Source organism: Hypomesus transpacificus, chromosome 8 (assembly GCF_021917145.1).
Source record: "Hypomesus transpacificus isolate Combined female chromosome 8, fHypTra1, whole genome shotgun sequence".
Lineage (NCBI taxonomy): Eukaryota > Metazoa > Chordata > Actinopteri > Osmeriformes > Osmeridae > Hypomesus > Hypomesus transpacificus.
This window is the reverse complement of record NC_061067.1, coordinates 9,511,021-9,529,409: the sequence shown is the minus strand read 5'-3', so window position 1 is coordinate 9,529,409 and position 18,389 is coordinate 9,511,021. Positions and strand designations below refer to the sequence as shown.

The 18,389-nt window shown below is 43.5% G+C and overlaps 2 protein-coding genes across 13 annotated transcripts; both read right to left on the bottom strand.

Moving 5' to 3' along the window:
* Window positions 1-4,156: 4,156 nt before the first annotated feature.
* On the bottom strand, window positions 4,157-6,254 carry LOC124470099 (fish-egg lectin-like). Its single transcript, XM_047023826.1, has 5 exons — window positions 6,089-6,254; window positions 5,684-5,911; window positions 4,966-5,183; window positions 4,755-4,882; window positions 4,157-4,641 (listed from the first exon to the last, which is right to left on the bottom strand). The coding sequence occupies exons 1-5, from the start codon at window positions 6,150-6,152 to the stop codon at window positions 4,494-4,496; spliced, it is 786 nt and encodes a 261-aa protein (XP_046879782.1). The 5' UTR covers window positions 6,153-6,254; the 3' UTR covers window positions 4,157-4,493.
* A 4,092-nt stretch (window positions 6,255-10,346) lies between these two features.
* On the bottom strand, window positions 10,347-14,455 carry LOC124470075 (NACHT, LRR and PYD domains-containing protein 1-like). Of its 12 annotated transcripts, none has more exons than XM_047023778.1 (10): window positions 14,370-14,455; window positions 13,919-14,016; window positions 13,243-13,609; window positions 13,018-13,091; window positions 12,854-12,909; window positions 12,544-12,758; window positions 12,206-12,453; window positions 11,724-11,843; window positions 11,399-11,546; window positions 10,347-11,074 (listed from the first exon to the last, which is right to left on the bottom strand). In XM_047023778.1, exons 3-10 carry the CDS (start codon window positions 13,460-13,462, stop codon window positions 10,752-10,754), a joined length of 1,404 nt encoding a protein of 467 aa, XP_046879734.1. In that variant the 5' UTR covers window positions 13,463-13,609; window positions 13,919-14,016; window positions 14,370-14,455; the 3' UTR covers window positions 10,347-10,751. The 12 variants fall into 12 exon arrangements, with proteins under 12 accessions (XP_046879734.1, XP_046879735.1, XP_046879733.1 ...); XM_047023779.1 differs by having other exon boundaries at window positions 13,919-13,985; window positions 14,370-14,445; XM_047023777.1 differs by having other exon boundaries at window positions 13,919-14,445.
* Between the last annotated feature and the right edge of the window lie 3,934 nt (window positions 14,456-18,389).

Genomic DNA, 18,389 nt, shown 5'->3' with positions numbered 1-18,389 from the left:
CAGCAGCCTGGCAGTCGGGCACTGAACCGGATCGGTGTAACATCCTGGTAGCCCTGTGGTGCACTGTAGCCTCTGAGCTATCTTGATCTTGTCAACGTTTTCTGAATGACTAAATGTAAATGTCATTTTCTTTGTCACACCTCACAGCTTTTTCGACAGGCATGATCACCATACTGCACAACAAGTTTAGCGCTCTGCTAAACTACTCTACACCCCTTCAGCTCATGAATACACTCTGGCAGCGTGGACAGAAGGTTTTTTGTAGCTGTTAGATTTAGGCATTTTGAAACTTCAACACATCATGTCACATACTTGCAACAACCACTAAAGGTCAGGTTCCATAGCACAAGCTAGAGCCATCGAGATGGCTCCAGGCCATTTGTCTGGAGCCATCAGACATGGTTCCTGGCTTCTGTGTGTCTTGGAGCTAGAGACATGAGTTGGCTTTTGTCTACAACCACCACAAGATGGTTGAGGCCACAAGGCATGAGCATCTATATGGCCATACCTGGCTATGGACCCAGTCAAGATAGACTTTCTCCTCTGACCTCCAGACACACCCATCCCTTCGCCTTTACACCTTTTGTAATTTCCACACTATAAATGCTTGTACATTTCTGTAATGACTGAGAAGAAGAAGCAAGAAGGCCAACGCCGTGAGCAGCAGACGTGCCTAGTGCATGCTGGTGTTGTGTCGCGGTGACCGTGGCTAGTGGCTGAATAAAACACATTCTCTCGCTAAGCCGTCTTCTACAAGTCTGTTATTCCTGAACAAACTCACTTGAACCAAGCCCGGGCCTTCGACGATTTCGCCGGAAAGCAGCGCAATCTTTCATAGCGTACATAGTCTCAAAATTAGTGTAATTATGACTTTCCCCCAAAATCGGTCTGATTTGCTTCTTTTGTCCCACATATCCAACATGGCTGCTGAGAATTCCTTTATTTACTCCGAGAGTTGCGTGTGATGAAGTATCCGGATACGTTTCCCTGCACAAATTCCCTCCATGTCTTTGACTTTGGAGTGGACTGCTGTTTAGTTCACACACAATAAGCCATTTTTCCGGTGTGATGTCCCTTTTCAATTCCTTTTCCCATTTGGCCTTAATCCAGCTTTCCTCACAGACCCAGTCAGATGCATTTTGAGGAATTCAAAAATGTTCATCTGTGGATAATTTAGAGGATGATAGAAATGATTCAAATGGACTGAAACAAGACATGTGAAATGCAGAGCAGCATTGGGAAACACTACGTTTCATTTATTATTACATCATCTGCTTAAATTCACAACCTAAATGTGTGTGTGTGTGTGTGTGTATGTGTTTTAGTATACAAAACAAAAGAAGCCTCTCCTGTGTAAGAACAAGTATTGTCTTGTGGGAACCAGAACTATGTCAGAATTGGAGTAAAACTATGCGGAAAGGAGAGGCCTCAATATCTTATCAATCTTTATCATGAAAATATCTGTCACACTGAAATGACAGTTAAAATATCTGACTTTTAGTTTACCAGAACTCTTCCTGGTCCCTGTCCCACTTTTACCTTCACGGAAGTATTCATGCTTTACTTAATCTAAAGTCTTGAAGTCTTGAAAATAAACATTTTTACAGTCTAGAGGGTCCTAAAATGTAAAAATATTCTTACATTGATTGGCTGCTGAACTTGACCATCCGAAAGACTTGAAATACTTATAATAGGGTCCACGAATGGTCATGTTTTGCCATTGGTCGATTGCACAATGCTTTAAAAGGAAAATAAATGTATATCCCTGTTACGCCACAACTTTAGTGGCCCTATGGGGCAAACAAACATTCCAAAACAAACATTCCACCACCGACCCAAAACAACTACTAAAAACACCCTTTAAAAGTACAAAATCCATGGGATTTATTACAAACCAGTACACAAAACTACATGACTAAATATCATGACAATTTATCACAACACTACACAATCCCAGGTTGAGAGGCAGCAAGCAGTTCCCAAACTAGAAGTCTCCCATCTGCAGCAGGAAACTGGAGTCTTTATCTGCTGCTTGATCACCTGGCCAGGTGCATCTTATCTGGCAATCAGGGGGAACCCAACCTGGGCGGAGCTACAGAAAAGGGATGGAAAGTGACAAACAAAGAACACAACACATGTGGTCGTAACAAGCCCTTCTGTGTGTCACACCAGCTTTATTTCATGCTTCCGTGTTCTAACCACACACACATACACACGCACACTTCTGAGTGAGCTCTATTACTTTGTTTGGAGGAAATGTGACTGTGATACATTTACATTTAGTCATTTAGCAGACGCTCTTATCCAGAGCGACTTACAGCAAGTACAGGGACATTACCCCCAAGGCAAGTAGGGTAAAATGCCTTGCCCATGGACACAACGTCATTTGCCACGGCCGGGAATCGATCTGACAACCTTCAGATTACTAGTCTGATTAACCGCTTAGCCATCTGACTAACTACTGTTTATTTTATGTTGAACAACTACGAACAAAATGGGCATTTTAATCATGTTTGAAGTAAGGGCATTTAAGTCATATTTGAACTATCATTATATTTACATGGCTGACATTTAAGAAAGTTTCTCAGTTAGAGAGATATTTGTTCTTCGTTTTTCTGCTTTTTACTGCAGCAACCCCAAACCCTCACTCCTCAGTGGACTGTTATTTTTAAGTTTTTCAGTTATAGATAAATTTTTTCTGCATTTAACTGCAGCAACTGAACACTCAGAGTGGACTCTGTTGAACAGGTCACTAGGGAGTTTTTTTCCCGTAGTGACAGGAGACTCTTTTCAGCTTTTTCAGCAGCCCTCAGCAAGAGCGAGGACATGTGAGAGGGCATGAAGGCTTTCTTTTTGTCTGCACGTCCCAAAGTAAGATCTTTTTATTTTAACTTTAAAGCAAAACTGAACGCCCACTGGGTGTAGGTGGGCTGAAGATGAAATTCAGTTCTTGACATTGTAATAAAACTCAGCTATTTTTTCATGTGTTAATGTTTAGGTTGGACTCTGCTGATTATCATTATCAGTTGAGTAGTCAGGTGCAATGTCCTTCTAATAACGCCACATGTATGGCAGATCAAAGTCAAAACCTGTATGGACACTAGGGCAGGCCTGCATCGACGTGAGACCAGCATTGGATCTATTATGTTTCCTTGCCCAGCACTAAGAGAGACAGGATCAGTCAACAGTGAACAGCCTCCTCTCTCTCTTGATCCTCATCAGTTTATTTGTGTTCCTTTTGCACACCGCTATGAGCCATGTGCATGACATGAACAGACGACAGCAGCAGAGAGATGCTCAGGCAGTTATGTGTGTGTGTGTATACACAGTATAAGTATGTATGTATTTATTCATTTTTTAATGTAAAATATATGTATTTATTCATTCAGTTCTTCAATTTATTCACACTTTTATCCACAACGACTCAGTACAGTAGAGATATCCATCTATTTGAGTATGTGTGAATTCCCTAGCTATCAAGCCATCATCTTGGTGTTATGAGCACTTCATTCTACCACTTCTTCCAGGTGAGGTGAGGACACAGGCCTGTCTTGAGGTGAGGGCGTAAAATGTGTATCGTGTATGTGTCGTGCATGTCTTGAATGTTTGTGTGCGTGTATAAATCTGTGGCCTTTTTGTACATACACCTAGCGTTGACAAGATCCTGACAATGTATACCTGTATATACCAATGTATACTGTGTACCTGACAATAAAAGACTTGAACTTGAACAATGAGAATGTGCACTAGTGTAATACTGCACAGTCATCTTTGAAACATCTGATAGAATTGTATCTGTATGCTGCATAATAAAGATGTCATACAATATTATTGAGTTATTGAGTACAAAGTTTAACTATGTAACAAGTAAAAAATAATAATAATTACATTCTGTCCAGCAGTTTTCAACATGCTTCAGACAACGGGCCCACATGCCCTTTGTGAAATGACTGAATAATGATTAATACTAGTGCAGTTTGCTGGCTAGTTTTGTTGATAGCTAAGATTAGCTAGTGTTTGATACAGATTTATCAGGACTCTGGCATGGAACAGAGATTGCTATCTTTTTGTGTCACTAATCGAGTATATCTGGAGAACTGCGTAATGGAGATGTATATTGAAGCATGACGCAAGCAGTTAAATGTAATTTTGAGTACAGTAAGCTTTAATGATCACCAAAGTCACAAGAAGATAGATATAAATCATTATAATTATTTTTTCAACTAACAGTTCTGGAAAGTACAACCAAATGTCAGGATCACTTCAGGATATTTGAAGTCTCTGGATACTGTTGGTTAAAATCTGCAAAATAGGTGTGTTTATCCATATGAACCAAACTGGAACCGGATAACAGAACAGAAGCATAGCATGATTATGACTGTTCTAATTAAGGATGTGTTGGAAGATCAAAAAATTATTAAAGGGTGCGTAATGATTAAGTAATTGAGCTGCAGGGTTTTTCCAGCAGGGCTGCCTCTGTGTTAGAGCAGTGCTCAGTGCTCAGCGCAGTCGTAGATGGCATCATTCTTCAGGATGAGCCAGAGATGGCCCAGATCATAAGACACATGTTTCACCTGTCTGCTGTAGAGAGGAATGCGGGTCCAGCCGGTACCTTCAGGTTTACAGGTAGACGTGGAATCCCTGCAATGGAGACATTTCACTTCTATTCATGAGGGAATCATTTACAGTTGAGAGTAAGATGTATCACTATTATGAAATTATGACAAAATACAGAAGAGCTTGTGAAGACAAACCTGCGGTACACGTCTCCTACAGAATTCACTCCATAGACAGACCCGTCACTTCCCACCTCGATCATAGACAGGCGACCTGGAACCCCCTGCCAGGTACCTTCCCCCTCACAATTAAAGGAGCTCACCCCCTAGATAGAGGACCCAACAAAGACTGATAAGCAAATTAAATTAATTTATTGATTAGCAATTATTCAGCCCAGTCCAGCCTTACCTTCCTCACAAAGATGTAATCATTACTGTTAACACCCCAGCAGCTGTAAGGACCACAGCTGTAGTACTTCAGTCTGCCAGGGATATTGCGCCAGTTCAAAGCACTGTTTCTTTTACTGTAGCCAACTGTGTTCTTCTTTGGAAGACAGAAGATGGCATCTCCATGATTGGCTCCTGCCACAAACTGGTCTCCACCAGCATCAATCTGCTTCAAGAGACCTGATCCAAAACAAAAACATGAACTTATGGTTTCTCATGATCCCATATGGAAAAGGTCTGTAAAAAAACATATATGAATTACACTTGTCATGTACAACACTGGCACAACACATCTCTGAGAAAGAGCTTGCATATACATTTCACACAGAAATGGTACAAGGTCCTTCAACATGCTAAGTAGTTCATATATAAAACACTGTTTTTTGTGTTACCTTATCTGAAAGGGGCCATAATTAGGTTTGTTAACACACTGTTATTATACTATATCAAAATGAACATAGATGCATTTTACAATCTTTCTCCATATGGGTTGACATCATCAACTAGACACATTCTTTTTCTGTTAAATCTTACCAGCACATTCCTATGGAATTATACAGGTGCACATTGAGGTTGTAGACACATTGCACTTTTATCTGTTTTAAAATGACTACATGCAAACCTTGTCTGTATTGGTGGCTCACAATTCCATATATTGTTATTAGTGTAGTTATTCTTACCAGGTACATTCACCCAGTTAGCCCCAACTAGTTTAAAGATGTGATTCGCTCTGTTGGCTCCCCAGACTCCTGCAGGTCCCACGGTGACATGCTTCAGTTTGCCTGGCAACTGTGTCCATGACGATCCATACCTTGTGAAGATGCAGTCGTGTTTGTTGACCCCGAACACTTGTCCAACACTTACATCAATCTGCACCAGGGCACCAGAGACACGCTTACATCTATACGCTGCAAGACAAAAAATGACTTAAATGGGGTGGTGGTTGGGGGGTGGAGGGGGGTTGTCAGACACAGCAGGGAAAGATGGAAGATCAAAAAAATGGGGGTGGTGGGGTTCAGAAGTAGTATGACAGATGAGGGAAATCTGGAAAACATGCACAGGATGCAACAGTCAGACAAACTTACCCGCACACGAAGTCGGCAACAGACAGTGCAGGGCAAAGAGGAGTGTTGCGATACGGAGAGCCATGGCCCACCCAGATTTTTATACCAACCAATGTCCGTCACAACTATGTCAGAAGGGGAGTAAAACTATGCGGAAAGTAGTGGCCTCACCACCACAACTCAAGTTTGAGCAGATTTTATCAACAACCCATCTGTCACACTGAGATGAGTATATCATTTATCTGACTTGTATTTTCACAGAACTCTTCCTGGTCCCTGTCCCACTTTCCCCTTCAAGGAAGTATTACGTAATGCATGACTTGTATTCAGTGCCAATCAATGTGAGCTCTTTTTGATACACTTTGACATATCCTATATGAGTTGCAGGTAACCCCCCTCAGAAGGTGACATATCCCTCCATTTGTCTGTGTGACTGTGATCCCTATCACTAAACACCAAATTCCATGTGATTCATTATTATACCAGACTAAATGACTTCGGTATTAAACTTTACGCAAATCCGTATTGTATTAATTATAAATCTGTGCACTTGAGTGTTGTGTTATTTTATTTAAATGAAACGTAACATGATAGGACTAGGTAGGTCTATACAGTGCCCAGAAAACAAATGTTGATGATTCGTCAACATTGTCAACAGTAATAATATTGAGTAAAAATAGAGTCCCCCCAGTTCACAATAGGCCTACATATCACAAATGTTAAGAATAAGAAAAAATCTGTGTAATCTAGTTTAATTGTTAAAAAGACTATCGTATAAATACTGTCCACCCGAATTAACACATCGTATTGTGAATGCGAGTCTGGATTCCCGAGTTTGCGCCCCAGTGCAGGGAACCTCGGATGTTATTCTCTAACTTTTACTGTGAGAAAATGACACAATTCTACATTAATGCACTTAGCAGACGCTTTTATCCAAAGCGACTTCCAAGAGAGAGCTTTACAAAAGAGCATAGGTCACTGATCATAACAACGAGGTAGCCCCAAACATTGCCAGCAGCCAAAACATGAAGCATACATTGTGAAAAACCAAATAAGTGCCAAAGGGAAGAAACATAAGAGCATGCAGTTAAACAAGTTACAATTAAACAACATGAAACTCAAAAAAGTGCAAGAGTGTACCTGCAGAAGAACAATCGGTAAAGCTTTTGAATAATGGTCCGTTGTTAATGAGGAGCTATGCAGAAAGTAATAGGTAGTTCTACATTAACACTGAATTTAACACTATTAACTGATATGGAACCAAGATTAACTAAGCAGAAAGTAATAGCGAATTTAGTACAAAGGTAGCTCCTTGGTAGGTATTTGAGTATTACTAAATAAATATATCCTCATTGAGAACTAATTGTGAACTATGACCAATTAAGAAAGAATAACCAGTCAGTGTCCCTGATGGAGGAGGGAAGCTGATTCCACCATTGGGGGGCCAGACAGGAGAAGAGCTTGTGTTGGAACCGAGCGCTCTTGAGCGGTGGGACCACCAGACGGTTGTCAGAAGAAGACCGTAGGTGGCGGGTGGGGGTGTAAGGCTGGAGGAGAGACTTGATGTAGTCGGGTGCAGTCCCGTTCACCGCTCGGAAGGTCCGTACCAGAGTCTTGAATCTGATACGGGCCGTGATGGGAAGCCAGTGGAGGGAGGTGAGGGGCGGGGTAACATGGGAGCGTCTGGGTAGATTGAAGACCAGACGGGCCGCCGCGTTCTGAATCCTCTGGAGAGGGCGGGTTGCGCATGCAATTCTAACGGCCCACAGATGTATCACAATATTTTAATGTGCGAGCACTAATGAACAAAATGAACACATTTTGTAGCCTGAATTAAAATATTAAATAACGTAGGGGAGTCTACCGTCGGAGACCACCACTACGCCTCATTCAGCCAGTTTAAACAGCTGCTAGATGACGCTGTCCATTTTTCTATTTTCTGATAGTATTAAGAACAAGACAAAGACTGGACACAAAACAGGAACCTAAATACACGAAGCAAACGACACACATGTGGACACAATGATGCTAACGAGAACGAGACACAGGTGAAGACAATGACAGGGAAACACTAGGGCAGGGCAAAAAACTGAAACCGGGGGGGCACGGCTGTGGCCGCGACAGTACCCCCCTCTCAAGGGACGTCACCGGACGTCCCACAAGGCCGGGTAGGGGGTCGGAGCAGGTCCAGAGGACGACCCGGAGGCAGGGCAGAGGGTCGGGGCAGGTCCGGAGGTCGGCCCGGAGGCAGGGCAGAGGGTCGGGGCAGGTCCGGGGAACCACCCGGGGGCAGGACGGGCACAGGGGAGAGGAGGGGACAGGAGGCGCCTGGGAGCGCGGACGAGGAGGCAGTACAGAGCACAGTACAGAGATAATCATGTGTGAGGATGAGAAGTCACATTTCTGGAATGATGAGGTGCACAACAGCCTGGCAGAGTTTAATTCCTCATTTTTCAGATCATGTCATATTTACCTTCATTCTTAGAAGTCATGTGACCCACAACTCCTAGGAATGCTCAGGATTTCTATTGGAGCGTCATCTGAAAAACAACTGCATTTCCTCAAACAAGACATGGTTTCGATTGAGCCCTTTACCAGCACAGCACGGGCAGGATGTTCTTCTACTACAGAAAGTTTCAGTTTAAAATAATTTCCTCATAAGTGAAATGGTTTCAACAAAACCCAGAGAGAGAGAGAGAGAGAGAGAGAGAGAGAGAGAGAGAGAGAGAGAGAGAGAGAGAGAGAGAGAGAGAGAGAGAGAGAGAGAGAGAGAGAGAGAGAGAGAGAGAGAGAGAGAGAGAGAGAGAGAGAGAGAGAGAGAGAGAGAGAAAGATAGATAGATAGATAGAGACGGGGGGAGAGAGAGAAAGTGACAGAGAGAGAGCGGGAGGGAAGGCCATAAAAGAGAGAAAGTGACAGAGAGAGAGGGTAAGTGACAAAAAGGGTGAGGGTTCGTATGCCCCCCCCCCTCACTGTTTTCACTGTGAGCACTGGGGTGCTCGGTGCTATCTGAGAATTTATTTGGCTCCCAATACCACTGTCCTGGCACTGACCTTTAACCTTTAACAATGGCAAGGCCCCATGCCCACACCACACCAGGAAGAGCACTGGCCTTACTTAACACATCCCTGGATGTCAATCCTCGCTGCCAGAAGGTATGGCTGCGCACATGGGATCGCAGCTCTTGCTCTCCATTCTCTCCACCGCCATTGGCTGTGTCAGGGAGATGTCCATCTCGGTTGCCATAGGGGCTGTCGATATGGCGAAAAACAAGGTCAACCTCAAGTCGCACCCTACAAGTCGAACAAAGTGGCTTTCTGCACTAATCCAACACATTCACACTGTCATGCTGATCCTCAGTTAATTGATAATTCATGCAATATTATCCTTTTTAATATCTATTTAATATCTTATACTTTACCTATTGTTTAGTTGTTTAGAATTGTTAGTCTATTGTAAATTTCTACTTTTTATTTATTTAAGTATATGTTTATTTCATGCACCTTCCCGCCACAGTAAATTCCTTGTTTGTGTAGATGTACATAGAAAATCAATCACTGGGACTCTGCTGGTGTAGAACAAACGGCCTGGGAGCTGTGCGGCCAAAAGCCATGTCGTCAGGAATTTGTCCTCAATACAGTTTCTACACACCGAAACCCATTCCCATGCATCGTTGCTATAGATCGTTGCCCCCGACGACAACACGGGGGTGTACAGAAGACAACAACTGAGTACATCGGAGAGGGGTTTGCTGAAGTCAGACAGTGCCACCTGGAGGACATGGGCTGCCTTTACAGACAACGAGGGCAGCGTGAGGGTTAAATGTGTTTTTGACTAGCTCTTCTCACTAAATGTTTTGTTGCTAGTTGGTAATTGTACCCCGAGTGCCAATAGAATTATGTAACGCACACTATTTGAAATGTGTTTGTTGTTGTGTCTCAATGATTTTTTTTGTATTTACCTAAACTAGTATTTACCTAAATAAAAACTATTGTTTTCATTCACGGGTTACTCTTCATGGGGACTGAGGGCAGGCCTATATAAGGTAAAGGGGTAGGGGGGGTGGCCAGGTCCAAGGTGATGTCAGAGGCCTAGCAAAGCACCCTTTGTCATGGGATCGTCATGGAGCCAGCTACCCCAGGGCAGAGCCCCCAACTCGGGCTCTCCCACAGGCCAACCTGCAGGTGAACGGGTATCACGATCTGGGGGGGATTGAGCCTCCTAGGTGGGTGTGCAGTAAGTCCCAGGTCCTCCGTCACAGAACCACAAATTCCAAATCTAAATGTAATTCAGCTTTATTTAAACAATCAAGGAAACAAAGCCAAAAATAACTTTTTAAGAAAGCTCTGCCAGAAAAAATTCCAAGAAATGATGATTATATAATATTATGTTAACACATTTGTATGTTGTTTAGTGTCTGCTAAACTAATTACATGTGTGTGTGTGCGCACGTGTCTAAAACCCTATGCAAAAAACTAATGGGTTGCAAATGTAATAATATAATAACTTGACAGTGATGGGACAATGATGCTCAATCTAATTAAGCCGACTCTCATTCATAGACCAAAGATTAAACAATTTTTTATTTTTATTTTTAAATACAAATTGTTTAAAAAATAAGATTGTACAAGAATGAGACGTTGTACCAGAATTTTACAGAACCGCTATAAATTCATCCTCTTCATCATTCTTTGAAGCCAAGTGTTGAATGTAAGTAGGGGTCCATATCATACAGGAGACGTCTCATCACAAAACATGACTCATTTCCTTTCCTCAGGACCATGTCGATGGTCGCCCTCGCTCTCTCTTCCCTCTGTGTCTCCACCTTCAACGCCTCTCGCTCACCATTGCTGATCACTCCCTCCTGCAGAAGTCTATCCAGCACATTATCCAGGACAGGCTTGGACACTTGCTCCACAAACCCCAGTCTTGCAGAGCGCAGCTGCTCCTCTGCAGAGCCCTTCTGAGCATGCTCAGTCTGCCTGCCTCCCAGCGATGAGGAACCTGCTTGTGTGGAGGAAACCCAGATGTGTTCAGCTGTTCGGAGATCAAGTGTTTCCTGTGTTCTGCACTACTTCCTGCGTTGCTGTTTTTTCTGCGACCGACCGACCAATCCAGACTCAATCGACCAATACTTTCCACATCGACTAAAGATTTGGTCGACTATTAAGGGGCAGTACTATACTTTAGAGTGGGTGGGGCTTCCTTCTATTCAAATATCTTTGTGAGTGGGACTGGCATCAGGTTGGTGGACGTTGTTGCCAATCATTCACTTCAGTAAAGTTCTGCAGAAACAGAAGCCTGAATGTGGACCCTGAGGATGTCTTGTACCTGTTAGTGGAACACGTGCCGCCCACGCCTCCTCTCCTTTTCCCGCCTTCGCCAGAAGCCTCAGCCCCACCTCCTCTGCGTGGGGGCTGAGAAACACCTGGAAGGTGGGGTGGTAGTTTGGACCGTAGTTCCAGTAGAGCTGAACACGCTGGACCACAAACGAGAGCATTGTTAGCCCCCTAAATCTGAACCGTCTGTCTGATTTGGACAATGTCATGTTTTAAGGGGGAACCAAATGAGGATGAAATAAACCCAGATCATATAAAAAAAAAGGTTAGGAACCTAACGTTAGACAACGACATTATTACATGATGAGCGAGTTTACCTTCGGTTGGATCAATTCGGCCTCCACCGCATCACAGCAGAGGCTGTAGACTTCTCCGTGAGAGAGTGTGCAGTCCGAACACACGTCTATGAAGGAGCCCACTCTCTGCATCCTCCCCACCTGAAACAACACCATGTATTCAACATGTCAGCATTTCACCTTCTTGGCAAAGCTCACCAATGTCTAACCTTTATTTCAGTGGTTCTCAATCCTGGTCCTCGGGAGCCCCTCCCCTGCATGTTTTAGACGTTTCCCTCCTCAAACACACCTGATTCAAATGAATGGGTCGTTATTAGGAGCATTCATTTGAATCAGGTGTGTTGGAGCAGGGACATATCTCAAACATGCAGGGCAGGGGGTCCCGAGGACCAGGGTTGAGAACCACTGCTTTATTTGACCACTTTCAATCCATCCTTAAAGGACTTGTGGTGCAACCATGGCGATTAAATACTGATGTGTTCTGGGCGTGTTGGAAGGACTACCTCTTGGTATGGAACGTTGTGTGGCAGAACCACCAGGTTGAGAATAGAGCGCTTGGGGCCTAGTAGTTGGAGGAAGGGCAGCACCTTCCCCCTACTGGTGAGAAAGGGTATGACCCGTCTCACCAGACCCCATAGGGGCAGGTCTGTGATGTTCACCACCACATGCGTGTCGGTCACCCTCAGGGGAGGCAAAAGCTCCACGTCATCACCACTGACATGAGCCACAGACAAGGACTTGAGACCCGCTCCTGTAAAACAGCCAGGTGTCATTCAGCGGAACTTCAGAGTGGAGTAGGGCAAGCGTGGTGTGAGTGAGTTGTGAGAGGTGTGGAACTCACCGGAGGGAATCTCACAGTGTGGGAGGTGCAGCTGAGAGACGGAGCCCTGAGGACAGCTGATGTTGAACAGGGGTCCTGCAGGCATCTGGCCTGTGGAGACCAGCATACCTTCGTCCCATTGGACAGTTTTGTAGAGCACCTCCCCCTCTCCCTCCATCTGAAAGGCCAGACCTGTCAACTTGCACTGGAACACACCTGCATGGGGGCACTGGAGCCTGGGGGACACGGGACAACAGTGATTATGTCCTTTATGGTAAAAATACAGGAGAAGATTAAGAATACCTCTTATAACATAAAACTGAACCATTACCTGTATGTAGTCTCTGAAAGTTGTGAAGTTAATTCTGGCATCAGAGAAGTCGGGATCTGATAAGAAAAGAGAAATTCAAATCATCAAACTGTAACGTTCTTCACATACCTGTCACTTTAGAATAACAACTGTAGTTGTTACAGATAATCTGCTAGTCTACGTACCGGTCCTTGTGTTACCATGCTGTGTGCAGGTTCAGGGTTTAATCTGGTGTGTGGAGATCTCTGTGGTTTAATCCCTGAGTTCAAATTGAGAGTCAATTTGAGTTCAAATACCCCTATCCGTTGCTATGGAATATTAAAATGATGGGTATCGAATTGGTTCTACTAACAATTATGTACAGTATGTACCAGAGCTGCTGTTAGTACAGTAAATAGTCAGATACTAACAGTTTGGAGAGACACCTTCTATACTCTTGGCTCTTTTCAGAGGCAGTGGTGATGATGTCTGATACTCTTCTGAACTCCAGTTAATTTCTTTACAAACATCCATCTCAGGGTAAAACACATCTCCACTGTTTGCTGCTACCATCTCATCTATCTTGTCCGGCAGCTCAGTGACCTGAGCGTCATCACCCCTGTTCTCACTGTTGAGGACGTTATACCACATTTCTCAACAAGCCACTGGAGGGCCTTCTCTTCTCTGTCAATGTGCTGCTCAATGGTTGTGTCCCCCAGACAGTCCCCATAAGTGAACAGTCCCCCCCCCCCCCCCTCGGCAGCACAATCCTCAGCTCTGAGAGATGGAGGGAGTTACCTGTCAGAGACAGAGGGAGAGAGAGCAACAAAGAGGAATAGAAGGAGAAACAGAGAGAAAAATGTAGTTTAGAGTCTCATTCATCTTTTTCATATTATAAATGTACTGAAAGATTGAATAGTGGTCAATTATACTGTGTTGGTAAATACAACTGTCAATAAACTACGGTGTGTTCTTAATCAAATACACCGTTTATACCTGAGATGGTGCAAAAAACCCTTCAAACGTTCGCCTTAACAAACGCTAACATGATACACTTCCTGTTCGTGGTTAAAATTGGACTGAAACACTGAAATGAAGACTGCTTACCTGAAGCCATTGTTGATTCTCCTCCGTTTGGTTTCCTTGTCTTTTTACTCCTGGAGAAATCGGAGTACTAGCAAGGTCAAAAAATATCCAAGTTATGCCTACGTTATAAACAGAAATTGGACAAGATACACTGAATGAAGTAACATAGACGCGCAAACACAAGTGAAATGTCGTCTCGAGGTGGGGGGCGGGATTTCCTTGTACGCAGCAAAATGTTGGTTGGCCCCACCAAATCTCACTCCAAGGTTTTTTGAAAAGTTAGCAGTCCTGTTAGCCTAAACAATTGTTACCGAGGTGCTACGTGACCTAGTGCTAACATCCTAAACCCTAAATCCTAAATCTGTTAAATTCAGACCGAGAATCTTGTAACGTGGGTATTGCTGCTGTTTTAAAATTAATTTGTTGATCTGGCTCACAACTAATTCTACATTCGATTTACATTTAACCATACCACACAGCCTAGGACGACGAGGGAAAGTTGTCTGTTGGTGAAAGAGAAACTACTAGACCAAAGTTGTTTTTGAGGATAACTGCGGAAGTACAGAGTGCCACGTGACAGGCACTGTACACAGGTGTAATCTGGATGAGCGCTTCGACATAACTTCATAACTCGAATAACTTGCGGCCATGTTTTGCTTTGGATTTCCTTCAGACATGTTGATCTGGCGCTTAAGAAATTAAAATCACAGCCTTGATACTGTAATGGTACTGGAAAAGATCTCAAACAATGTAACTGATATAAGTTTTGCCTTATGCATCTAGGGCACTTTGCAGTGATCAGATATATCGTAAAAAATGTGTTTGCACGATGTTAGTGACAATGGTTTACATTAAACTTAAACTCTAAAGAGCCATTGAAGCTCATTACATTTATTTTCCTCAGAACGGATTGGATAGTTGAGAGAGAGTGAACAAATGAAAGAGGAAAGATCATTACAGGGCGAACAAGAGCAAGGTTTGCCTTTCACTGTACAACCATGTCCACATGACCGGATCAATATTGAAAAGAGCAAGGAAAACTCCAATATTCACTTCAATCTTTAATCAAAACAAAATAGCGTTACAATAAAAAACACACCTTAATTAGATGCATTTCCGATTATACATGCCTTCCAAATGGGCTTGGTTTTAAGGGGCCCCCCTTGAAAATCTGACGAAATCTGAAGAGTTCTGTGAGACCCCCATTGGTAAGGCCCTCGTTCTGCTTTTAACTTCAAACAACACCATTTATTTTTCAAAGGTTTGTTGAGGTGGTACAAATCACACAGTCTCTCCACCCGCTCCCGGAACTTCAGTTACACGTTCAAATCTTGACTGAAACGGGTGAAGAATGAGCCAGACGGCCAGGTGTTTAAAGAGTTGCTCCATACAATTTCAGGATCACCGTGGTGCAGAAGAATAACATAGTGGAGCTCAAGGTACACCCCTCCACATGAAACATTTACATTTGATTCATTTGGCACACCCAAAGTTACATCCAAACAGTGAAGTACATCCGAGAATCAAGGATCAGAAGTGCTTAGTGTGGTGGAGGACAGTCAGGGTCTGCATGTTTTATTTGCATTTCGAAGGTCGAAATCATAAAAAAAACGATCACTCTTTAATGATACAACCACAGAAGAACATTCACCACTCTCCCTTCATGTAAACAATTAAGTCAAGCAAGTTCAGGCAAAACGTTTTTTACCAAAATGTATCCTAATTCCTCTCCTAAAGGGTCCGCTAAAGGAACACATAAACTTTCAGATCTATAAAGATTTCAAGGAAACACAAACACTGTTTGACCTCACCCAGATGCTTGGTGAACAGTATTAGCTGTGAGTTTACGCTGCTGGGGTACGGTGTGCATGCTCACGTCTTCCCATCTGTCTGGCCCATACCATCGTTGCCGTGGGAGCAGGATTCCGTGATGGTCTAGGCTTCGGGGACAACACCAAGGCTGCCGTCATCCGTCTGGGTCTCTTGGAGATAGTGTCCTTCTCCAAGCTCTTCTGCAAGATGAGGAAGAAATGCCTTTCAAACTCAGTATCCAATTTAGGTTACAGCCGGAACACAAACACGCACACGTGTGTGTGTGTGTTGTATCCCTGAAAAGGGGAGATATCAATACTTGGACACAATGCATTCCTTCTGGCGGCCTCTACCGGCCTCTGCAGGCATGACTAATCAATCACAAACGTCATCTCTCAAATGGCTCAACAAGTAGATCAAAGATTATACATTGCCTGTTTATGACCTGTTTATAAATTAATTTCCATGTTATGCCCCTTTGACCTATTCAATTGATCAATGATCAGCTTCCAAAATAAAATAAATCAACCACAAAATCAATCTATCACATGTGTACTGTAGGCCTATATGAATGAAAGATAAGATAGACTATATGGGCAAATAGCAAGGCTGAAATGTGATCAATACTGTTTGAGCAGGAGCACATAATAAATCCTTGATTTCTCCCCCAAAGGGCCAGGTTCTCCAAGGTCAGTCCCACTGATGGTTTCTTTGTGCGGATACTTGATCATACTTTATCTCCACATCTGGGGAATATTAAAATGAGGAGCTGGAGGTAGAGATGATCAACGGTCGGAAGCTGCAAGGTCCATAAACCTCTGTTGAAGTGTACAATGTTTTGATGAAAAGAGACATGGTGAAACAGTGACTCCAACATCTCCCTCTCTTTAAAGAGGTGTTAGCATTAGCATGAACATTAGCCTTAACATTAACGTCAGCCTTAACATTAGCATTAGCTAACACTGGCCTCTGTCCATTTTTTTTCACGAGCCAAAACAATGTGGTTTATTAACATCTGCTACATTGATGTAAGTGGTACATCAATGCATACATTTACAACTTGGTGCCATGTGTATCTGCCTCTCAGGTACCCACTGTAGGCAGGAGTTCTTCACCTGCGTTCAAAACCACCCTCGTCAGCACATGAGAAGGGGGAAGCTGACCTCAGCCAGAGACCGCTCCTGAAGTAACGCTACTCTACCACCGGGGGGAGGGGTTCTCTAACTCCAAGCATATACACACTGTGCCTATTAGAACAACATATCGAAATCTGTTTTATGTTAAATGTGTTTTTGACTAGATCTTCTCACTAAATGTTTTGTTGGTCATTTTACCTGACTGCTAATGCAATTATGAAACGCACACCATTTGAAATTTGTTTTTTGTTGTGTTTAAATAATGAAATACGTCGTTTTTTTAAAACTTTTTTTGTGTAGTGCAGAACTACTATTTACCTAAATAAAAAGAATTGTTTCAATTCATGGATTATTCTTCATGGGAAACGAGGGCAAACTGATGTAAGGTAAAGGGTTAGGGGGGGGGGGGGGGGGTGGACAGGTCTGAGGTGAACCAGAACCCCACCACACACAACCATTTATTTCAACCATACACACAGCCACACAACTCTCATCCAACCACACACACAAACCCACAACCATAATCTCTCATCCAACCACACAAAAACCCACATTCCTCCCCCACAATCCCCTAAACTCACAGGCAGGAACTAGATGTTAGGGAAGAAGTGGATGTCGGGCCATTCCGTCAGGAAGTAGTCTTTGTCCCCAGGAAGACCAGGGAATGCTCAGACAGGTATCTCCTGATCTTCCAGATGTTGTAGAGGGTGAATCTACACGACCAGGAGACTACAGCAATGTGGGCAGTGAGGGTGAGCTTGTCATCCATGGTAACCCCGAAGTTCCTGGCAGAGGATGATATGTCTATGCAGCTCTCTCATCCACTACCTCAGTGATTTTCAACCACTGTGCCGCGTTGTGCCGTGAGAGATCGTCAGGTGTGTGGTGAGACCCTCTTAAAAGATTCCGACAAAGCTTCCAAATACCGTGCGAGACAACCGCTGTCTTGCGTGTTCAGCACCTTGGAGAGCAACTCCCGTGTGTTCTGACTTTGACCACCGTTGGCACGAGAACATTGTCGACCGTTATCTTCTCCGCTTCTCTGGGATGGACTTGCAACGCTCCGTTTCTGCTAGAGAGCCAACTTGCACTACAGTGTTCCTGGTTTTGCAAACGCATATGTCGCGGAACCCATAACAGTAGATGGACGTGCTGCATGATTCCTGTGCTGTCCTAATAACTCAAAAAGTTAACCGATTAATCAAATGTTTCGGATGAAGTTCTTGTCTTAGATCAACCGGAGCATGCAACATCTCGAGTCTCTGTTTTGCTGGCCAAAATATTACACGCACATGCAAGAATGTGAGATTCAGCAAGTTATTCTAGCGTATATAGTCGAATTCCTAGCTCCAATTAGAACACTCCAAACTAAAACACACCTTTAGTCAAAGGGGGTCAATGAAAGTCCACACCTAGTGGGCAGTAATTAGGGCAACCATCAATGGGATGGCACAAATCAACACTATATTGACAAACCCTATATTGTCCAGACAAGCGCCTGGGGAGGGACAAAAGAGCACACAGTGGTTTAACCCAGCTGTCCC